We start from the raw sequence: 25,011 nt of genomic DNA on the forward strand, positions 1-25,011 counted from the left end.
CTCTCCCCATCCTGGCAATAAAAAATGCAACACAGAGAAATTATTTAATTAGTTAATTGTTTATTTTATTTTTATCCCACCTTTCTCCCAAAGTGGGACCCAAGGTGGCTAACATACATAAAACACAACAATTGAAATGAAATAACCAGCAATATGCTGCCCTTCCATGATGCACAAAATGTGTTGCCTGAGGTAGCCACCTCATTCTATGTGACGGTAGAGCCTGTCCTTAGAGCAGAGAAGGACAACAGCTGGCATTTGGAGGCCATACTACCTACTTTGTTCCTACTTCTCGTTTTTAAACTGATCTTTTAAACCTTTTTAAAAAATTCTACACAACCCATAAGGGTGTGATGTGTAATTTTGCTATATATTTTTTTTGCCTTCTCCTACCACTTCAGGCTCAGGAAAGGTCTTTTTTCCCCCTGAACAAGAGGTCAACCACAAGCCAACTTCCAGTTAAAGAAAGGCCTGTCCTATACATAACATGGCTAGGTGGGGATATGGGGGCATTTCTGGTCACTATTTTGGGGGAGTAGTATGGGTGTCAAAAGGACCTTTGGGGCCACTTGAAGCCAAAGGGCTATGTTTCTCTACCTCCTGCTATAGAGACACCCAGTTCAATGATTCTGCTTATTGTGGCTATTGTTCAGAAAGTGAGTTAAGAACATGTGTGTCTGTGTCACAATATTCATACTTATCAAAGAATTTAGCCCTGTTTATGTAGTGTCTTAGGAAGAAGAGCAAAAGCTTTGCTTAAGATTTATATATATATATAAAGATGAAAAGGAGAGGAATACATTAAGACTTAGTGTGGGTCACAATTTAACCTCACATTTGCATTGACAATTCCCCTTGCAAATGTGAATAAAGCAACTTAAGTCCTCGTGGGCAAAAAAGACAATGATACATTTCTTCATATTTTAAATGTGCACATTTCTGTATGATCTTGTGTGAAATACTTTGGTCCTAATTGTCACCACGAATTGCCTCACTCTTCGTGATTTTCTGATTCTGATAATAACCTTATCTACTGGTAAGATGATATTAGTTCATTTCACTAGAATTTGCTTCCCTGTATCAAGTCTGTTCCATTTTGATCCCAGACATAAAGAATAAGGAAGCATCACATGCATGTATGCATACACACACACTGCTCTTCTCTCTGTCTCTCTGTCTCTGTCTCTCTCTCTCTCTCACACACACACACACATAGATGCACACTTCCTACACAAAAACAGACTGATCTATCAACTGAGTCTAACTTAAGCAGTGACATGGAGACAAATATCTTCAATACATATGAGGATGGCACATACAGATGATGGCACATACTTCGAACATAAAAATTATTTTTGAAGGGACTATAATTCTCAGAATCCCTCAATCAGCATGGCCAGCTCTGTCTTTCAGAATCTTGCAGTTATCTTCTCTAATGTTTGCTGCTTTAGGCAGTTGCCACATTCTGTCTGGTGGCAGGGCCAGCTAAGTAGGTGAGCTCATGATTATACTCTCAGAAAAACACTTGTTTGTACATGCAGTTTTCCCATGCCATTCCATGTGAGTGTATGGGCATGGGTGCTAACTTCATCTTCCTCTGAAACCAGCTTCTGAGCTGCCCCATAGAAAGCCTGCTCTTTGTCTTTTAGTTTCTCCCTTTGTTGGAGCCATGCTTCCACTCCACAGCAGCTGAAATGAGAAAATTCTACTCCACAAGGCTTAAGATGGCAGTAGGAGGACACAGCAAGCAAAAGGTTACCTTGTTCATATTGACTAGCTCTCTAGATCATAACCACAAATAAAACTCTGGAGTGTTGAAAATGTGTTCATATTCAGTGCACACAATGTGGAGAATGGATGTTGTTGATACAGAAGAACATATCTTCATGTTTATGAAGTCCCTTTATGAGTTCACAACTGCATCAATCAGGATGTAAAGAGTAACCCTTTTTTGTGGCTGCATGAACAATGGCTGCCTGAAATGTCAGATTTAGAGTTTCATTTCCTTTTAATGCTGCTTTATTTAGTGTAACTGAAACCCAGAATGCCTTGTTTCATTGAATTAAGGCCCAAGAGTGATTAAATTTGGACATTTCTTTGATTTTAGATGCTGATGCACTGGTAATGGGGGCACCAGGAGCACCAATGGATGTGAAATGCCATGATGCGAACAGAGATTATGTTATAGTTACTTGGAAACCACCAAACACAACTCATGAAGCTCCAGTTATTGGATATTTTGTAGACAGGTACAAGTCTGTAAGGAACAATTTTTGTTTCTATTGTGTTAACATGAAGTTTTGCATCAGTTTTGCTCCCTGTGGTGAGTTGAACACTGTTGTTCCAGTTCACTTTTAATGTTGTTATTTCTGTATGGTGTTTTACAAAGGCGGCTAGTGTCACCAATTGCAGCAGAAAAATTAATCTGTCTAGGATTTCATCTAGACTAAACGAACTAACCATGGTACTGATCCCTACCCCCAAAACAGATTCAGCAAAACAGATTCAGCATTGTGGGAAGCTACTTTACAGCTCAACCTAAATCTCATATTCATCACCCCACTGACATTGGAGCCACAAGCTACCACTGGCGTTCTATGATTTCTTCACAAATGACAAATCTCCAGTGTTTATACCCAGGACTCTTTGAGCTAGTTCACCCATACATGTCTGTCACTTTTTCTATCCAAACATGATAATTCACAGCCTGGTGTGAACCAATTCCATTTTAAGCAATTTGTCTAAGGTGACCTGCAGGTCCTACTACATATAGTCCACATATGATCTGGATTGAAAGGGAAAAGAATCCATAGCTAATTTTAGATATAAATCCATCCAATTTGTTGTTAACAAAAAAAAGTGCACATCTTTTTTAGATTTCTGTCATGCACAAATATGTTTTAGCCAGAGGATAAAATACATACAAAGTGCATATATTAAGAAAAATGCAAAACATGGCTGACATTAGGAAAAGTGTGTATCAGAATACATAGACATTTCTATGCATCCTGCCCCATTTCAAAAGATGATATGAAGCAAGGACAGGAAGAAAATGTAGGTGTAGTTTGGAAAAATACAACAAAACTAACACAGAGAGTTTTTTGTGGGGGTTTCGGGCTATTTGGCCATGTTCTAGAACATGGCCACATAGCCTGAAAACCCCACAAAAAACTATGGATGCCGGCCATGAAAGCCTCCGACTTAACACAGAGAGATTTTTAAATTCTTAGATATGAATATTCATTTTGTTGTCGATGTATAATCTGTGAACCCTTCATGTCAATTACGCTGTAATCAGCAAGTGCTCAGTACACCATATGAATCTTTTTATTAGTGAATTGTAGCAGGATGCATTAAAGTAACTACCAGTCAGCACAAAATCTTATCTTCAGAGTTCAACTACATTCTTAGAGAAGATTTTCAATACATACAGTAGGGTCCTGTTTGCCTCTCAGTCTTGCTTAAATTGTTGGTCAGAATTCACCAAGACAGTTACAAATGTGTAACCTAACATTTGTGTTTTTTGTATTCACATTTGTGACTGGTTTGTATTCACAATCCCTATATATTCACTAATTTAGGGAATATGTAGAGACCATGAAAGTCATCCCATCGTTACTTACCGAGCAGTAGCTGCTATGAATAACAGGGATCTGTTCCCCTGTTGTTTGGGAAGCAGATGCCATTTCTGCACCACCACCCAACAAGGGATCTCCAGTGTGAAAGGAAATTGCATCAGGAACCCTCCTTCTGGCTGTTGTACTGGAGATTGTTCATGGGAGAGGGGGGAAACTTCAGTCAGCTGCTTCCCAATTGCTCACAGCAGCCAGTTGCCTCATAAATAAGGATAGTGTGTAGTGTGGGTGTGTCAGGTTGGATGATACAGAATTTTGGCCACTGATCCTGCCTCACTTTCATTTGTGAATGGAAAGCCAGCTATGCAGGGCAATTAATAATGTTCAATAATCTTGATCAAACAAATTAATGTTCAGAAATCTTGATGAAGCAGTAGCTCATATATGAGGAGCAGAGCTTGAAAAAAGTTGCTTTTTGGACTGCAATTCCCAGAATCACGAAGATTAATTTGCTTTTACCTTATGTGGTATGGAACTTTCCACATGATTTACCCTTTCATATTAGTGACATTTTCCTGCAGCAAGTTCTACACAGATTGTTTATTATGAAACACTGGAAGCCTTCCCTCCCACAATCTCTTTGTCATTTCAAAACCAGGTGTGAAGTGGGTACTGAAAATTGGGTTCAGTGCAATGATGCTCCAGTAAAAATCTGCAAATACCCAGTGACTGGATTGTTTGAAGGACGCTCCTATGTATTCCGTGTGAGGGCAGTCAACCAATCTGGCATCAGCAGGCCATCCAGAATCTCTGAGGCAGTAGCAGCTCTTGACCCCTTGGATTTGGAGAGGCTTCAGAGTAAGTAAGATTTGAACAAAGGATATTTGTTTAGTCGTGACTCAATCTGCAAACCTCGGCTAGTTAGGGTCAGTCTAGGTGGCCCTAATCCAATTGCTAGACACAGCGAGTCCTAGTCAATGGTCTTTACATAAGTGTTGATTTGCCATACAACAATTCATTTAATAGCTCTATTATGGTTTGGATTATTATCACCGTCGCCATCACCACCATTATTTATTTATATAGCACCATCAATGTACATGAAGCTTTTCAAGTAAAAGAACAGCAAAAATTAGCCAGGCCTGCTAAAGGCATACAATCTAACACACACATAAACATACATATACACAGACACACATAGAGGAAGGAAGGAGTAATACCAATGTAAAACTATGCAAAACAACTGTTAAAAATATCCAGACAGAAATAGAAAAACAAATGTAATGTAACATATAGCAAATTGACAAATACATACAATGAAAATATTCAAGATTATAAAATGATATTAGACTAAAATTCCAAAAGTTTAGGAAAACAACAAGAGAAAGAGCAGTCTCAGATATTCAGGAAGGCAATTCATGGAATAGAGAGCAACAAGTGAAAAAGGACAAATGTCAGCCAAGGAAAAGAAAAGATTAGCAAGTGAAATTAGGCCATAATGTAAAGCCGACCCTCTGCTTTTTCCTGTAGTTTCAAGTAAGCATGTAAACTCTAATTGAGACTGAAACGTCTGCATACTAGAATGAGAGGTCTACACTTCTCTCTTTCAGATACCCTCCTTGACTATTTGTGTTTGTGTGTGTGTGCGTTTAAAAAAATTTCATTCGAATCAAGAGAGGAGGTTTCATTTTCTTTAAAAAGCACTATACACTTTACAGAAATATTGTTTGGGGGAATACTGGCAGAAAGGGTATTTAATTTGTAACAATCCATAATACTGGATAGTAATAGAATATTAAGGTAAATAAAAATAAGTATACTGTTGATTAAGTGTAATCTTTGAAAAGTACAGATGCTTTCAAGAAGCCTAGAATGCCAAATATAAAGAATTGGTTTTTGTTTTGGTCTTCAGCTATTCACCTGGATGAAGGCAAGCAAATTGTAATCTATCAAGATGACCTTGAAGGTATGCTACATGTCTGCAGTATTGCCTCTGTATGTCCATGGCATGCCTTTTCTGTTGTATTATTAAATGAACATCAATAGCCAATGTGGATGTCTGGCCACCACCTCAAGATACTAAGATTTGTTGTTATTGAGATTAAAGCATATGAAGAAATAAAGATGAGTGAACTGCATTAGCCCTGGCATGCCCATGGAGATCCAAATCCCTGTGCTAGGTTTATTTGCTGCAGCCCTGTCACCTGCTCCTCTGTGGGTTACCATTTGGAATCCAACTAGCCTGTAGAGATCTGGACTTGTCTCCAGTTTCTACAACAGAAACATCAAAGAACAGAGATGTGCAGATAACCATGACCAATAGTAGCTGTCAGTTTTTAAAAACTAAATGTCCAGGCTTGTGTAACTTTAGACTTCTTCTCTTTTTATGATTACTCACTATTTCTGCTAAATATCTCAGTCCACATCTAGAATGCAGCATTGCTTTAGCAGGATGCTCATGGCAATTTCATGCTTTGTTTGGTGATTTAATTTTTCCTTCGTGTTAATTCATATGTTTCATGCCAATCAGGTTTGATGAAGGCAATTGTTATCCAAAGTAAGGGGCTATCAGTGACTGATAGTCCAGTGTTTGGTGTAGCAAACACAATGAGCTTACAATCTAAGTATGTCCTGAAAATTGCACATGAAGTAAGACAGTACAGTCTAGCCATGTAAATGTATGCAGGAGCTTACAAAATGTATGCCATGTTTATGACAAGAAATAATGGGGCAAGACTATTTTGCCCCCCCCCCCCCCAAATAGATAGACCCCTGCCTCCAGCTTAAAAAAAGAAAAGAAAAGTGAAGCAGGCTATGCAGGATGGATGTTACACCTGTTTCTGAAAGTAGTATCTCCACTCTTGCCTTATCTCTACACAGTAGAAATTACTATAATGAAGACACTGTATTATACTATACTATACCATTTTGTATCACTAGCCTTTACAAGGAAAAGATGAGGCAGACAGTGGGCTGGTTTGTTATTTTGGAGGAATTCCTTCTTTCTCTGTAATGCCTGGTTTTACCCTCTGGCAATGTACCTGGAATGAGATACAAATAGTCCCAGGCTGCTGCAGACAGACAGATGGACATCAAGACCCTGTTTTCAATACCAGCTCTTGAATTGTCACTTGGTGAAAATTGGAGAACAAAGGTAGTTAGATGAAAAGAACTCTTCATTCCTATGCAGCACATTACATTGGTTCTCATTGTCATTCCTAGGATAGAAGTGAGATTTCTTCCATGATGTTTTCCCCTCCATGCGTTACCTGTACTGTTTCATATTTAATTGCTATGATCTCTCATGCAAATGTTTCTCCTTGCTCATTTTTTCAGGGGCGGAAGCTGTAGGGCTCCTGTCTTTGATCAATCCTGTCTCGTATTTGCATAAAGCATGAAGACTTTATCAAGGCATTTAGTATAGCAGATTAAAGTGATTCAAATGTGATCAAAGTAAAACAAAAAAAAATCTTGTGCAATGAATGCACATGGATCTTCTCTTTTTTCCATGATTTTTTTTAAAAAAAAACATGAACTGTGAAAAATCAATGCTGTACTTTTAATTGGCTTGCCTGGGCTTTCTCAAAATAGAAATGACGCAGCCTTCAGAAACTGTGAAGCTGATATTATAGCCCTTAATAGCTAGGCAATGTACTCTAGCAAGGGAGTTCAGAAAGACAAACTCTCACATAAGAACTGACCTGGGAGGTTAATCTGGCATTTAACACTTACTGAGTTTATTACTCCCCTAGGCGACATTAAGATTCCAGGACCTCCCACCAACGTACACGCCTCAGAAACCAGCAAAACATATGTTGTACTCAGCTGGGATCCACCTGTTCCCCGTGGCAAAGAGCCATTATCATATTTCATTGAGAAGGTACTGTGCCATATAGTTGCGTTCTGCTGTAAGGCATTTCATGGCCACATAACCATTTCATTTCTGATCATTTTCTCAGCAAAACAGTGAAGCAAAACAATAAAACTAGCAAGTTTAGGCTAGGCAATAAGATGCCAGAAAACACCACATAAATGGGAGGTTTTGGTTACCTACATTCAAATGGGAATTGAATTACAAGACTGGAAAAATAAAAGTCTTTTTTCCTTGTTGGGTTCAGAACTGTTCCCAAATGATATCTTATAATATTCTACCCTATTTGTGGCTGGAGAGACTGAGAGGGGCATTTCATCCAGTTTCTCTTGGAAGAAGAGGAGTTCTTTTAACTGTTTTCTTAGAATCGACTGATCATGAACAATAGGAGTCACATACTGTAGATTCTTTCTCTTGTTCTGCAAAGCATTGGCTCTTTGCTGTTGCAAGAGCAACAACTGGGTAAATTTCAGTTTATTGTATTATACTATACTAAACCATTTTGTATCACTAGCCTTTCCATGGTAAAGATGAGGCAGAGAATGGGTTGGTTTGTTATTTTGGAGGATTTCCTCCAAAGCGGTAGTTTTGTCAGGGATGATGGGAGTTGTTGCTCTACACCTCAGGCTGTAACTCACCACCTTGTTAATGAAGCTGAGCTGACCAGCTTTGGTCAGTGGTTATTGCTTTCTCCCAAAGCAGCAGAGTTTTCTGAGAATAGGCTGAAGACCCTGACAAACTTCTCCAAGCCTTCTCACTCTTCTTCTTCAGATGTCTCCAAACACCATCAGGATTCTGCTGGTTCTTGTATCTTCACTCAAGACACCAACACAACTCAGTAGTCTTAGATAAAAGATCTACTTTATTCTACTATATACAGTTACTATCTCTATATGCCCAACAATCCACAATATCTCTACACTCTACCAATACTCCTCAACTACTCACAAGTTACATTAGCAAAACCGACAATTATTATAGCAAATGTTTGTTACCACCCACTAGACAGTTACCACCCAGTGGGTGTGTACATTCACGATGATTGGTTGACTTTTGTTCATCCCATACTCAAGTCCAACCCATGAACATCATCTGATCACCTTGTACATGTAACAAGTCTCAGGTGTTACCAATGTACATTCCTTAATTTTGTCCTTGGCTCCCAAGACTTCTAAATTATATCATCCTTTACACCTGTGTGATTTCTTAATTGCTCATGCTTAGTCATTCTGACTCTCACATACATATTTTATTTCTATAACTGCATGTCCCATGTTGCATTTCCTTGACATGTTTACTCATTGTTAGAATGAATACAAGGCAGCTGTACTGTAGATACCACTGTAATTTGTGCTACTTTTCTGCTACAAATTGTTTGTGGAGTCTAGAGCTATCTTGAATAGCTAATACCTGAAAGTGGTTCAACATCCCAATTCTTGCTGATGTTCTTATTAACAGCCGTGTAAGGATATCAATAATCCATAGCTGAATGTCAGTACCGAATAGGCTGTTTTCTGTTAGCATGTATAAGAGAAAAAGAAAATCTTCTCTTCATGATCGTGTGATAGAAAAATGAGAGAAATGGTTAAGGTTGCAATCCTATATACACTTCCCTGGGAGTAAGTCCAACTGAAGTTAGTAGAGATTACTTTTAAGGAGACATCTGGGAATTATGGTGTTGGAACCTATTTAATTCTCAAGAACCACAGAGAGGGTAAAATAATACATTTATTGAGACTTAGGACCTATGTTCTCAATGTGATTTGTCTGCAAATTGCTTTAAACAATTTCCAAACTCCCAAAAATAGAAATCCTTGCTTGAGGAGCATCTGTTTCAAGATGCTTGGAAACAACACCGACAATCATTCTGCTTTTATATTTCTATTATTGTGTCAGGCTTCACAGAGACCCAACTACCGCAAGGTGAAGGGAAAAGATTGTGTTGTATTGGATCTGGCAGCATGAATCCATGCTTTGTGATTTCGTATCAGCCAGGTAGCCAACCAGATAGCTGGCAACTTACTGCCTAGAAACAATAAGGATTTGTGTCTACGGTTCACTAATTCAAGTATTTTGAGAACCTGGCTACAGCTCTCTCACAAAATAGTAACAACCTCTCTCATTGTTTTTTCTGTATACAGTCCATGGTTGGCAGTGGGAGCTGGCAGAGGGTCAATGCTCAAGTGGCAGTGAGATCTCCTCGCTATGCAGTATTTGATCTGGCGGAGGGAAAACCGTATGTGTTTCGTGTATTGTCAGCAAACAAGCATGGCCTGAGTGATCCTTCTGAAATAACACCACCCATTCAAGCACAAGAAGGCATTGGTAAGGAAGGTTTCAAACCCTTAGCCTTTACCAAATGCGGGGTTGGAGAACAAATTGTATGAAAGAATAAAGTGTTTTGACAAGAACTTCACTCATGTACCAATGATGATTGCGTTGCTATGGGGTCATTCTGCCAAATGTCCATAATACAGTCCATAGATCTAATATATCTTCGGCTGCAAAGCTTGAAAGAGTTGTTTTGGGTACATCACTTCCAGAATCCCCTTGGTCCTTGGGAATTTTGAGAGTTCTAGTTCAAATAAATAATTTATCCAGACCCTGTTTTGAGTTCTGATTATGTAGTAGTATTGGTGATTTTTCACAGCTTTCACACTTCTCTTAAAGAGTTATAGAAGGGATGGAAATAATACCGCCCTCTAAATTTTGGAATGCTGTTCCCAACATTTTTCTCCCTTAGCTATGCTGGACAGGGCTGCTGGTAGTTACAGTCCAGCCTCTGGAGAACTGCACAATCCTCATCCCCGAGTTATTAACACACTACATTTAATTTAATGCCCACTTCTGACTACCATGTCTAAAAAATATTTCGGTCTATATGCCTATTGTAATATTATTGTAATGCCATCATAACACACAATGTGAGGGCCTGCCTAATGGATTTTGGTACAATTCTGCCACAATTATAAATTGTTAAGGTTTCAGTGGAATAAATAAGGCCATCAAATCAATGGGACTGAAGAATGCCTAGCTTTGGTTGCACTGAACCATGCACTGAACATGTGCTGATTTTGGCCATTGCAATATCTTCTTTTCAATATTTGTTGATACAATCAACCCTACGGCAGGGTAGTCATCATGCAGATCTCCAGATATTTCTGAATTACAGTTCCAGCATTTATTACTACTGACCATCAACATTCTGGTGTGATCTGCAGAGTAACTATTCCAGTTCCTTTGTTGGGTTTGGCAGTCTGTCTTTTGCTATGCTTGTTAAAGTTTCTCAGCTCAGTGGCTGTTAAAATAAAGGCAGAAAACACAAGAAGGGAATGGGACAAAGTTGTTCTGCTTTTGTTCCTCACCTCCTGATTAGTATTGCAAACACAAATGGCTGCCTTTTGAAATCTGCACTTTCTAATGCTATCAAAGGGAAACAAGTGAATATAGAGTATGCATGACTTTTCTTTTGATTGGGCCTTTGTTTAAAACATTATTTGCTTCTTGAGGTTTGCCTCTCCTCTATGAGTCTCTTTAAAAATCCTTTTTAAAATCTGTCTTCTTTAAGCACCAACCCATTAAAAACAAGACTTTCTACTGTCTGCTAACACTAGATGAAATTTAATATTCTACTTAACAAGATAAACTGAAATAGTTCAGGTGTTTTTATGAGTTAAGGCAGTTGATAGTTCTAGCATCTGGTGGGCCACATGATTCCCACCCACACCTTAGACACAGAGAGAAAGTTGGCTATAGGCTGGCGTGCAAATTTCTATCAATAGATTACTTACGCTTTTCTGTGGCACAGTTGTTCCATCTGCCCCTGGACGTATTGTGGCAACAAGAAACACCAGGACCTCTGTTATTGTACAGTGGGACAAACCAAAACATGAAGAGGATCTGTTTGGCTATTATATTGACTGCTCTGTAGTGGGATCAAATCACTGGGAACCCTGTAACCATAAGCCTATCAAGTACAATCGGTAAGAAAAAATGACTTTATTATTTATGACATTAAAAACAATACCATTCCTGCCTTTCTTCCATATAACTTCAGATGCTAACTGTTCAGGGACAGAGCTTCTTAGCTTCAGACTTTTTCAGATCATTCTTAAGTGCTCCCTCCCTCCCTGGATCTGGTTATATTACTATATGGGTCATGCATGGTGTAGTGGAAATACAGTAGGCCTCCAAGAGACCAGGGTTGGAATCCCTACTCAACCATGGAAACCTACTGGATGATCTCTTGTGAACAACTCTTTGCAAAGATATCCTATGATAGGCTTATCATAAGTCAGAGCTAACTTGAAGGCTCATAATAACAGCAGTAAATGCTCATAAAAACAATCATAATTCACCATCTGGTTACATCTTCCAAAACTGTTTGGTGTGCAGATATTTCTCTGATTAGATTAAATGACTTTGTAACTTTGATCCCAACCAATTGCAATGATATCTAAGGCCTGTTACAGACAGCCAAAATAAAGCTGCTTCGAGTCACAGTGGAGGTATGGTGTTTCAATGATGCATGCGTCCTAAGAGTCCAGAAGTCGCACCAAAGCCACGCTCCAGACTGGAGCGTGGCTTTGGTGCGGCTTCTGGACTCTTGGGACTCATGCATCATTGAAACACCATACCTCCACTGTGACTCGAAGCAGCTTTATTTTGGCTGTCTGTAACAGGCCTAAGACCCAAAATATGTGGTACACAGAGTGATCAGTTTTCTTTAATCTGATCTGGTATCACTGTTTTTAACATTTGGATGAAAGAACCATGTAGACAGGGGAAAATCACACAGTATATTTCCTCACAAGTATTGCCTGCTTTTCAAGGGAAGGAAATGCCAGAAGAGAAAAGTTCGATATCATTTTCTCCACCCATATGGTGCTTCCATACAGAGCAAAGTGTTTCTGGAATAAATCACAGGAAAGTAGATTTTATACCTTTGTTATGATACATGAATCAGGCCTAAGGGGTCACATGTTTTCATATGTTCAGTATCAGTCAGTCAGTCAACCTTTATTAGGTATAGAAAAACAACATGCTTTTACAATAAAACTTCAGGATTGTTATTAAAATTTAAGACATAATCTTGTTGCCTCCACCAGAAAATTGGCCATTAGCATGGTAATATGTGGGTTCCAATCTTCCAATAAGTATTCCACTGCTAACCCATCCAAACAGATATTCATTTCCAATAACCTTCTTAACAATTTTCCCCTTGGAATTATATTTGTCCAGTATCTTATCTCTAACTTAGACCTTTGAGTCTTTTTGACAGTCAGAGTATACTTTATTAGGCTAGATTGGGGGGTGGGGACCTGTTTATGTCCATGGTCTGGATATCCCTAGACTCTAATATTGCTCTTTTTGAGGCACATTTACACTTTCTTCAAGCTGTACACTCTCACTGGACTTGCTACAGTTTCCATCTTTCATTAAATCCTTGAAAGAAGACAGAAATAACTATTTAGCAGTTGAATTATGCACATTTTTATTATAATTTCCCCTGCCAGGATCAAGGCAGAGAGTTGACTTTTCTTTTGCTACCCCATTCCATGTATCAAATATAGGCCTAAATCCTGTTGAATTAGTGATAGTGCTTATGTATCAACTCATCATTCAATAATTGGTTGAATGGGTCAACAGGATGCCAGCCTTAGTGTGCAACTTATGCAGCCCTATAAAAGCTTCCCACCTTCTTACAAGGCATTTAATATTTCTTAAATGCTGAGGAAAATTAAATACAATCCATCTTGACACACCTGTTATGTCTGTGCCCTTGGTTCAATAATGATTCTGAATGACTCTGAAGAAATTTTCTCCTTTCATTCTCATGGCTCAAAGGTGTATCATTAGAGATTGTGTGGGCCACTCAAGCTACTTCCCCATGCAGATGGGGCAGTGATCTTTAACAGCTGCACTGCAAATAAGGGCAGTACATTGCAGGGAAAGACTGGCCTCTGTACCAGATGGCTTATTCTATTTTTCTCTTAGAGAACATAAAAGAACACATTGCTTAATATCACCAAGCAGCTTTGAGACATTAATATAGACACAGCATTTACTACAAGCGATTCAATCACCCTGTAAGTCAGGGTATTTTGTTGCATTCCTGTTCTTATTTATCTCACAGTTAGTGATGAAATAGTCATCTATAGGAAAAGCAAAGGCTATTTCTCCAGTGACTTCTATATCTATGCAATATGTATGTACTGGAAGCTGGCTGAGCATTCTGCAGATTGCCTGTTATGCAGTCCATATGCACTCACTGGAATGGACTAGCTCAGGCTATTTAGTTGCCCTTTATTAGACCAAGGCGGGCACAGTATAGACTTTGGGTCCTCTCTCTTGCATTTATTTTACTTATGTACAGGAAAGGAATTCTCATTCTGCAGTCCACTATAATCACATATCTTTTAAGTGAAAAAAATTGCAATGACTTTCATTCCCTCTATTTCTTTCAGGTTTGCTGTGCATGGCTTGGCCACAGGAGAGAAATACATCTTCCGTGTCAAGGCTGCAAATGCAGTGGGAATGAGTGAAAATTCTCAGGAGTCTGAACCTATAACAGTACAGGCAGCTCTCAGTAAGTGAGCTTCTATATCCAGGGGTATGAGCTTCTGTAAGGGTTAAGCTTTTAAAAGAGAAATCTCAGTCCATTGTTACTCGCATGCATTTAAGGGCTGGGCTACATGTTACTGAAACGGGTAACAGGCTGTTTCCTAAATGTGACTCTGGCTGACTATAAAACACATGAATGCATGCATGTATTGATTTATTATTTTTAATATTTGTATATCACTTGATTTCATGAAATGTTCAAGCAGTTAGCATTAGAGAAGTATAAAAACAATTTAAAACACTTTAAAATAAACAGCTAAATAGTTAAATCATACCAGCAGTCAGTACAAGGAAGAGAGCAATGGGGATAATAGCCAGTATGATATTAATAAATGAAAATGCAGAAACAAACAGGCCCTTGGCAAAAAACATTGTTTCTTCTCTGAGCTCCCAGGGGAAAGAATTTCAGAGTGGGAATGGTAGTACTGAATCTAACAGTGCTTCTCATGTGACATGTAGATTTCCGATCACCATTCATTGATGTTTCTGGAAGCATCTGCATCAACTTAGTGCGATAACATTTCACAATGGCCAGAATTTCCCTATGAGAAATGAAAAGACACATTGCATTAAGATGTGAGGAATTTATCATTTATGAGGAAGTGGCTTTCCATACAGATCAGATGACTGGGCTTATTAAAGACATTTAGAATATTGCCCCTGAATTCTATGTATTTATATAGAAGTAGCTGTTAATAGACTAAACTTTTCTGCATACTTTCTGGTATTTTTGGTAGTACTTTCTGGAGATGATTATTTTTGTAGTCTTGTGTCAACTTCACAGCCACAGAACATAAAAGGTTATTTTTGAAAAGGGATGGGTTAGAATGGTTTGATTGAGCTTTTCTCAGTCTGTAATGCATCTAGCCTTTAAAAATTTAGAGATAAACACCCATTGAACACAGAAGGACTCACTTCTGAGCAAACATATATAGAACTGCATTTTAAATGTACATCTTTTTGAGTGCCAATCCTTTATTTTACCATCAAGTAATCAAAGCATAAAAGAGTAGCAACAATATTTATTGTTATTTCTGTAATCTACTATATTGGTCCATTGTCATAATATTCAATCCATTTGATCTCTTCCAGCCTGCCCATCCTATCCTTATGGTGTCACACTTCTCAGCTGTGATGGCCATTCAATGACCATTGGCTGGAAACTTCCAAGATACAGTGGCGGATCACATATTCTGGGTTATTACATTGACAAACGGGAGGTACACCACCACAACTGGCATGAAGTCAACTCTTCCCTTGTTAAAGAAAGGATTTATACGGTCAGTATTGTTTCCAATTCCTGGTATTTAGATTACATTTTACTTAATAATTACAATGACATTTTGACTGTGATGTACCTAGACAGATTAGGTTCTGAAATATCAAATAAAATAAAAGAAATATTGGGCTTGATCTACCATCTCACATGTGCAGCTATACCTACAGGAGGAGATCCCCATACTGAGTCGGTGGTATCTTATTCCCACTGGTCTAAAGCCAAGTTGGAGTGAATGACAACATGCATACCCATTACCTTTCCCCTCTCAGACATGGGTTGCTTGCAAAATATCTGTAATGCATAAGTAAAACTATACAACACAAAGCAGAACTGCTGAGGACCTAAAGAATCCACAATAAAATCTGTGAAATATTTAAGATCAATCAATGTACGGTGAGAGGAATATTTCCAGAGAAGAATAATATTATTTGGGGATTATTGTCTACAAAAGCTTATGCCACAAAAAGGGGGCCCTTAAATTACAAGATGTCATCCACCTCCACTTTTTTTTAAAAAAATGAACAAGCCAGTGGAAACTATAGTTATGAATTTAATTTAATTGTGAGACCTCCTCACAATACATTTCTTTCCATATTCAGTTTGATACATGGCAGAAAATGGTAACTCTAAATAAATGAATGACGTTTGAACATATAAATGCTATTATTATTATTATTATTATTATTGGATCAAAATGAATATTATCCACATTAAACGTGTTTTTCCTGTCCACTGTTGTTTTGCAAAGGTAGAGGATTTGATAGAAAATGCATATTATGAATTCAAAATTGCTGCTGCCAATATAGCTGGCATAGGGCAGCCTTCTGAGCCCAGTGAGCATTTCAAATGTGAGGCATGGACTATGCCTGAACCCGGTGAGTAGTTTATCTGGTTATTCTTATTGCGTTGTTTAAAATATATGAGAGTTTAAAATATGCTGCTCGGTAGTGGCAGCTGCTGTTTAACATGCTGGATTTTTAAGCAGATTCTGCATGAAAAGTATTTGCAGTTTGTTGGGATGTGCAGCAGCTAACTAAGCTTACTTCCACCATCTTCTCCATATGGGGATGGACCATGTTAGGTTGGTTACTCTGTGGAAAAATGCCTTTTCAGAAGAAAGGCCTTAGTGGGGCAGATAACTAATGGGTAGGGTCACCAGTTCAGATCTTGAGGTTTACATGGCAAAACTGGAGACCTAGGGATGGCCCCAGTGACGTTAATAAGCATTATGCAATAAGTACCAACCACAGTTGCTCATACTTTGTCAATCAAATACAAACATACCGATACACATAGACACAACATATTTCCCCATTTGACAATTGAGACAGAAGTCCTAGCTAGAGGGATTATTCAGTAGAGGGGATTATTACTCCTCACCAATTTAGGAGATGGGATAAAGTACAATACATCTAGCTTACTTGCTTCTAGCCAGAAGGTGGATGCAAAGAACCAAAGGTGAGGGAAGGTGCAAGTAAACTAAGAAAATACTTCAGGAGTGTCTTTGCAAGTTGCTGCAACCCATCAATGAAGACTTGCAAATTGTAGCAAGTTGGTGCTCTCCTAGGTGAGATGGACATTTGCACTTAGTCTTCTCCTCTTGCTTTGAGCTGAACCCCCAAAACTAGAGGATTTACACCCTCATTTTCTGCCTGGAGATGACTCATAAAAGGTGGAGACACAGGGCTGGACCCTGAGATCTGGTAAACAGGTAGTCTGTTCCAATTTCATGTTTAGACTTTTGTTTAAAGATTTCAAATGAATTTTCAAAGCCAACTTGAGGGTTTACTAAACTGCCCCATGAACATCTCCAATAGATGGTGCATACCTCAAAGTCATCCCAGCCAGTCTCCAATAAGTACAGTTACTCTTCCTCTCATTTTATTGAGCAGTGGAAAGGAACAGCAGCAGCACATGAGGAGAGCAGAGGGGCAATTTTTAAAAACTCTGGCAGAAAATCATGGGAAGCAGGTAAGCTGTTCTCCAAAGGGAAATGATCAAAGTCCCTCCCCAGTTCAGGAAGGAGACACGGATATTTTCTGAGTTCATCCAAGGAGAGCTTTGGATCACTTGCCTGTCTGTAATCAGGAAAAGCAAACAACACATTCTGGTTAATGTTGTTTGCTTGTCTTATTTTTGGGTAGAAGTGTGCCTTTAGCTTCATATTTTGTTTGATCCTAAACAAATGAACATATCAAAGAAGCAGGATTCTCATGCTGATAGGAAGGAAATAATTGTTTGCCTCTTTGAGTGCGTTTTCTAACTTCCACTTTGACTTACTGCCTTGGTACAATGCTTGGAGGATGTCTGTTGAATTTTTGACAGATCTCATAGCCTTTAATGGATGCATCTGCATCTGTATTAATACTTGCGTTATATACGTTCTGCCTTGTTCTGCAGGGTTTGAATAAAGCAGGGTGAATTAAGTTAGACTACTGGCACAAAACCTACTATACTTTCTTTTTTTATCAGAGTATTTTAATATTTCGATGTAGATATTCATGTGGTGAGCTAGGGTGCACTGGAACTTTCAATGACACAAAGTGAAAATGCAGACTCCCAGCACAGAAAGCTATTCAAGGCAAATATTAAATTTCTTGAGTTTTCCCTTCTGCTTCATGCCGACTTTTTCTCTGTGTTAAAATCAGAAGTACTTTCTGATGAAACAGAAAGCACATTGATATAGAGCTGCATGGCAACAGAAATTCAAAGACACTTGCTGCTTTGCTAAATTTAGTATAGGCACCTAGTTTTCATTTTCATGTATGGTATTCATGTGGAACAGTAAAATCAATATAACAGTTAATGAAATCATTTGTATTCAATGACAATGTTAATTCCAAACTCAGTGGAGTAACTTGATGGATCAGAATAATAATGAGTTAAAAAGATATGCAAAAGAAGCATTTGTGTATGCACATGAACACACACACACACTCAGACACAAATGAAGTCATGGATTATCCCACTGAATTACCTCAGGCTGAACCTATGCTCTTGGGTATTAATTGTTGTACAAGGAAAATACTGGATGGATGCATGCAATATTTTAAGAAGGGGCACTGGTGAAAATAACCCAATATGCAAATAGCTCCTTTGGTAAACTGATTATCTGCACTGTACCACCAAGCAATTAATAAAATCTACGACTTCTGACCTTTCCTAGATTTTTGATTGGGTAGAGTTATGTGGGATATTTCCCTTCAGTACTTGGAAGGACAACTGGGTTAACCAAGTACATTTGGATCATCTTTTATAAGAAAAAAAAATCAAAATTTGTTTCCCCCCCAAATGTTTCATGGCAAGCTTCCCCCCCCCCCCTCTCAATTTTAAATGGGAGAGAAAGCTAAAGTGACAGATTTGCACAGCCAGGCCCAGGGCTTGGAATGCTTAAGCTCTGAAAGTCTTCCTTTGAATTTCTGCATGCTGAACCTTGTTTGTGGTGCCAGTCTACGCTTGCTACCTTTTTTTCTCTGACAATAAAAAACACAGAAAGAACTTTATACATATTAAAAGCAATATAGCCCAAGCATATTTTTCTGCTTTAACCAGTTAAAAGCTAATGGCCTTTATAAACAGGAAGATCTTTTCCTTCCTGTTTTGAAAAAAAAAGCAGCCAACCAGGTTATTCTTAGGAAGGACTTCCACAGCCTAGGAACAGCTGCTGAAAAGATTCCCTTGTCCTTCCATGAAGAAAAAGCCCTCTCCCAAAGATCTTAAGATGCAAGCAGGTGACCATGGGGATTTCAGATAGTCTGCATCTCCTCCTATGGATTTGCTTGAGTCTTATGATCTTTAGGGGTGGGCCTTCTCTCCATACTGCCACCCTTCCAAGCTCAACTGGTGTGGATACCAGAGAGAGCTTACACAGCTCAATGGTTACATGAACACTGCAGGAACATTTTGTTAAAGTATTACCTATATTATTTTGATCAGTATGCAATGCAAATAAGAACCACTATGATATTAGTGGTTTGAACATTGGACTCCAAAGATAAGAGTCTGGTTGCCCTCTCAGCCATGGAAACCCACTGGGTGACCTTGAACAAATCACATATGCATAGACACAGAAAACCTCATGATAGGTTTGCCTTACAGTTGCTATAAGCCAGAAATGACTTGAAGGCACACAACAACAACAACAACAACAGGTAATCCAAAACTACCTCTGAGTATTCCTTGCCTAAAAAAATCTGTTAAATTCATGGGGTCACCATGACTTGAAGACACACACAAACACATGTAATGAAATCATGACAATGAACACTGCAAGCATGAATATTTATTTAAGAAAGGAATGACAACTGTAAAGCCACTTTCTGCAGAAAAATGGCAGAAATGCAAAATTTCACAATTATTAAAAAGGTTTTAGTTTTGTTGCTTGAGGCAATATTCTGGCTTTATTGGTAATTTGCCCTTTCTATTTGCTTCAGGTCCTCCCTATGATCTTACGTTTTGTGAGGTCAGGAATTCATCTCTTGTGATTCTTTGGAAGGCTCCTATCTACATTGGTAGCAGCCCTGTTACTGGATATTTTGTGGACTATAAGGAGGAAGATGGGGAAGAATGGATCACATTCAATGAGAAACCAACTTCACGCCGTTACCTAAAGGTAGAAAATCATTTCCCTAGAGTGCTTTCTTTCATCTTATCCAAAATAAGAGGCAATTCCAACACAACTGCTTCCATTAGTGTAACTGAGAAAGTAATAATTCCTTCTCTCTGCAATGCTCCCCTCTCCCTCATACTCTCAAATCATCACCCAAAATCAATCTGGAGTAAAAGTCCAGGCAGGGCATATGGGGAAGGAAGGGGCAAACACCATATCGTGCTGCATCCAACTGGTGTAACAGCAGATTTCAGCTGGTATATTAAAAACTTCATTACATGTATTTTTTAAGGTCACTGAATTACATGAAGGCAAATGTTACTTATTCAGAGTTCGCCCAGTGAATGATGCTGGCATAGGCAAGGCATCAGATGTTTCTGAAGCTGTGCTTGTTCAGGCAAAACCAGGTATGAATGCATGATGTTGATTCCAACATTGTTGTTACTTTGTTGAACGTCACATGTTATTTTATCCTGCCTTAATAGTTTCCAAGTTATGCGAAGTAATCGCCCCACTATATTCTGTGTTGGTCAGGCCTCATCTGGAGTACTGTGTTCAGTTCTGAGTGCTTCATTCTAAGAAGGATATAGACAAGCTGGAGCAAGTTCAGAGAAGGACAAAAGGATTATAAGAAGTATGGAGAACAAAAAATATGAGGAAAGATTGAAGGAATCTGGCATGTTCAGTTTAGTGAAGAGAAGACTGAGGGGTGACATGATCATACCTCAAGGGCTTCCAGAAACAGGAGGATGCAAGCTTGTTTTCTGCTGCTCCAGGGGTACAACTAGGTCTACTGGTTTTAAGTTACAGGAGGGTAGATTTTGATTGAACATTAGAAGGAACTTCTTGACACCTAGAGAGGTGGTTGGTCTCTTCTGTATTTCTTCAAAAATGGGGGGTTAGACAGCTACATGATAGAAATACTCTAGCTGGAGATCCTGCATTGAGCAGGGACTTGGACCTAATGACTCATAGGGCCCCTCACAACTCTGTGATTCTATGCTAAAATGCTTACTGCACAGCAGTGTCACTAAGGTTGGTGTCACCTGGTGTGGTAATTCATGGTGTCACTTTGAGCTCCTCCTGTACCATACCATGCAGAATGCTTGGTAATGTTTTCTGTACTCATAAATCGTAATTCCTGTATATTACTAAATGTAACATAGTTGTGACATAATCTGGGTAACTCACTGCTTCCTTGCAGGTAGGTGCTCCCAGGGACCTCAACAAAAATGATGGACTACTGGAAGGGCTCTTTACTGGGAACCCCTACCTGCAAGGAAGCAGCAGCTCTGAAAATAGGGCACCCCCTTTCCCTGCTCTTTTCAGCACAGGGAAAGAGGATGGCACAGCTCTTGGCACGTGGAAGAATCAGCCCCAACCCAGCTGTTCACAGGCCGAAAGAACCCAAGGTCACTCTGGGATTTTTGGGAAACACGGGCATTCCCTTTACTTTATTTAGTACAAGGAAAAGTTAGGTTATGGGCCAGAAAGCATGGAAGTAGCTGTATGAGGACTGCCACCACCAGTTTCGGGGTGAATTTGGTATTATTCCCTGGCATAGACAGGCCCTTGTCCTGTCTTAGGGATTTCATTATTTAAAGATACTGGAAGCAGTAATAACACCTGCAGAGCCCTTGGTTTTTCCTTTTTAATGAGGCTCTAAAAATAAAGTTGTCCATTAGTAAGGTATATGTCATCTTTCTGGTTGTTGAAGTAAACTGATCCAATTAAAGAAAAGCTCCAGATTTTAAGGAAATGCTGAAGTGTTCTTAATTGAACCAGACTTTTGGAAAACTGACACTTTTCCTTAATAAATGCATTTCTAACAGCAATTATATGTTACAGACACCAAGGAAATCACTGCAGGTGTGGATGAAGAAGGCAATATTTACCTTGCCTTTGACTGCAAAGAAATTTCAGATGCTTCTCATTTTACTTGGAGTAAATTCTATGAAGAGATAGATGATTCTGAAAGGTTTAAAGTGGAAACAGCTGGAGAGCAGTAAGTTTTAAAATCCTTTTATGGAAGCCTTCGGAAATTGGGGAACTTCTGCAAACCACTAATTAGATTTTCTCCCCCTTTAGCTCCAAACTCTATTTTCAAAAACCCGACAAGGAAGATTTGGGGACATATGCTGTGGCTGTTAGTGATACTGATGGTGTCTCATCAAGTTTCATTATGGATGAGGAAGGTAAGAATAAAATCTTATTTTCTTGTAGATGTTGCAGAGCTAAGTAAAACTAAACAGGTGACTTAACTGTTCCCAAGTGAAATCAATGTGTCTTGCACTTTCCCTCCAGTTCCTAAGAGGACCTCACATTTTGTAGAAAATGGCTGAGATTCTACATCATGGTCTATGTTTCATAACCTTGTGAATCAGTAGTTATGTTGCAGAAATGTAACAAATCTCTGCTAGAACATGGCCACATAGCCCGAAAAACCCACAAAAAACTAACAAATCTCTGTTAGTGAATTGTGAAGATATGTATACTAGGCACTGGCAGGATGGCCATTGGGATGCATTGGGATGACCATCAGGCACTTCTGTTGCACATCTGATGCACATAGGACACTTTTGACATGTATTGGGCACTTCCGATATGCACTGGACATTTCTAATGCACATTGGAGACTTTTGATAAGCATTGGGCAGTTGGCACTTCTGATGCACATTGGGCACTTCTGACATGCATAGGGAACTTGTGATATGCATTGGACATTTCTGATGAAAATTAGGCACTCCTGTTGCACTCTAGCATTTCCTAGCTAGATGCACATTGGTGCCCATTGTATATTGGCGGCATGGTGCATCAGTCATTCCTCTGGCTACTATTGGGCTCATATGTTGTAATTCCAGCCAATATTTGGAAATGAAACATTTGGAGACTCCAACAGTGGGATTTTTAAAAAAAACATTATTAATTTTCTGCAAATATTAAAACAATAAAATTATTCTACTAAGAAAATTCACTGTATTATATTATTTTCCAGTTATATGTTTCTGATCGGGACCCAGCAGTGAAATCCCTTGATGAAACGAGTACCGATAGTCAGTGTAAAGGGAAGTGATTCTCCTCCCTCCTTAGCTCCTGAACACTTTCCATAATTTTTCTAGATGGCTATAAAACCTGTCTGCATAGTTGCACATTTTACAGAATGCTGGAAGGGAAAGCAAGAGAAGGAGAAAGTCCTGTGGAGGGTGCACAAGAGCTATGTGGGGAGGAGAATTGCCTCCTTCTAGATTCTTTGATGGAGCCATGGACATTATTGTTGTGATTATTTCTCTGAGAATGAGTCGTGTCTAGAGTTTTTAGAGGTCTTATTTCATTTATATCACAAGCTGTGGGCCCCACTCATTTGTACAAATGAGGGGACTGTTGGAATGAATGAGACATGCAGGCATTTAGAAATGAAATAGAAATATCTGTTGGCTTCCTCAGTGTTTCACTTGCTAATTTGCTCTTTTCTTTGTTACTTGTAAATTTGCACACCCTGCAATTAGTTCCATTTTTCTGAGCCCTTATTAGCAATTCTAATATGTTAAGTAGGCCAATCTCCATATCCAGCTATGTAGAACTTAGCCTTTTGCACAATTTCTATGAGGATTTACTGACATTTACAGTGTGCCTTGGTAAACATTTCCTGTACAGCAGCTTTCATGCTCTTTTCCAAATGTTGGCAGGAGACCCTTTCTTTATCATATACTGTGGAATAGAGTCAGATGAGAGGAAGATGCAAAACTTGTACTTCTGGTTATTTATGGCATCTTAACTCTTCCATAAATTTTAGTGCATTCCATTAAGATTGCTTACTAAATCCATGTGCCACATTTTTAAGTTCTCTAGGCCAGAGGTGGGAATCACATGTCTCTTTAGATGTTATTGGACTGTGCCTCCCAGCAGCCATAGCTACCAGAGGCAATGGTGAAGGATGTTTGAAGTTGCAGTCCACAATGTCCATACATGAAACCAATCTTGTGTTACCTAGAACTTTTACATTCCTTCTAGACCTAGATCATGCATGGTGTAGTGGTTTGAGCATAGGACTTGGACTCTGCAGTGCAGGGTTTGATTCCCTGCTCAGCCATGGAAATCCACTGCACACTCTCGGCCCCAGAAAATCCAATAACTGGTTTGCCTTAAGGTTGTCATAAGATGGAAATGATTTGAAGGCACCGAACAACAACAACAATAACAACAAAATCTTTCTTCCTTTGGTGTGGTTTCAAGGAGAATTTTGGAAGCCTTTGCTTCTCTTTTTGGTAAATTTTGGTTTACCATTGCATCTAATTTCCAAATTGTTGTTAGTCCCATTCTAAAATTAAATTTAACATTGCATGTAATCCCTAAACTGTGTTGTCTTTAAACAAGCCCACTTCATAAAGCCTGGTTTGAAATTGGTTTTCTTTTGTCAAACCATATATGAAATTAAACACAATTTGTTGAGTTCAGAGGGGACAACACATAAAAATGGAAGCTTCTGGCCTTCTCCTTGTGGTAACATTTAGAAAGGGGAGGGAAGTACATAAGACTGATTTATTGTGACATTTGTATGTAACCTCTCTCTTTCCCTCATCTTTCTTTTTCAAAATTTTATTTTTTGTAGATATTTTTTTCCCTTTAACAGAAGATTATTAGTGCTTTATAGACTCATACACTGTTCTTAACATTTATTTTGACTGTCAAAATAAATTGAAATATGCTTTTTTTCTTCATTTTAGAACTTGAACGTCTGATGGCTCTAAGTCATGAAATCAGGAATCCAAGTAAGTAGGAGTTCTGAATCTAATATTCAGTTTGAAAAGGAATATGTTTACACACTACAGATTGCAGTAAAGTAATAAAACTTTTCTTTAAAAAAATAGGGTAGCATGCTTAGCCTTCTATTAATTAAATGCAAATATTAGTTTCTGTTTAAGAGAGATCTTGTTCAGCACTGCAGATGTATTTGGATGAACGGATTCAACTTGGATATGTCTAATATTTACTGGATTATGTATTTAAAAGCCCTAAATAGTGCAATAAATACGTACTTCAGCTTGTGCTCTGA

General features: G+C 38.7%; 1 protein-coding gene across 1 annotated transcript in view; it reads left to right on the plus strand.

Moving 5' to 3' along the window:
- MYOM2 (myomesin 2) overlaps positions 1–25,011 on the plus strand; it is a 96,858-nt gene that overhangs the window by 41,651 nt on the left and 30,196 nt on the right. Inside the window, exons 11-24 of the mRNA XM_089531083.1 lie at positions 2,108–2,249; positions 4,234–4,433; positions 5,488–5,541; positions 7,328–7,455; positions 9,588–9,771; positions 11,255–11,429; positions 13,914–14,035; positions 15,163–15,350; positions 16,098–16,224; positions 19,783–19,961; positions 20,251–20,365; positions 21,807–21,963; positions 22,047–22,153; positions 24,683–24,727. Coding sequence (XP_089387209.1) covers positions 2,108–2,249; positions 4,234–4,433; positions 5,488–5,541; positions 7,328–7,455; positions 9,588–9,771; positions 11,255–11,429; positions 13,914–14,035; positions 15,163–15,350; positions 16,098–16,224; positions 19,783–19,961; positions 20,251–20,365; positions 21,807–21,963; positions 22,047–22,153; positions 24,683–24,727 — 1,923 coding nt within the window. The remainder of the gene's footprint in view (positions 1–2,107; positions 2,250–4,233; positions 4,434–5,487; positions 5,542–7,327; positions 7,456–9,587; positions 9,772–11,254; positions 11,430–13,913; positions 14,036–15,162; positions 15,351–16,097; positions 16,225–19,782; positions 19,962–20,250; positions 20,366–21,806; positions 21,964–22,046; positions 22,154–24,682; positions 24,728–25,011) is intronic.

This window comes from Sceloporus occidentalis, unplaced genomic scaffold (genome assembly GCF_023333645.1).
Source record: "Sceloporus occidentalis isolate IW3139 unplaced genomic scaffold, rSceOcc1.0.p SCAF_6, whole genome shotgun sequence".
In the NCBI taxonomy this organism is placed as follows: domain Eukaryota; kingdom Metazoa; phylum Chordata; class Lepidosauria; order Squamata; family Phrynosomatidae; genus Sceloporus; species Sceloporus occidentalis.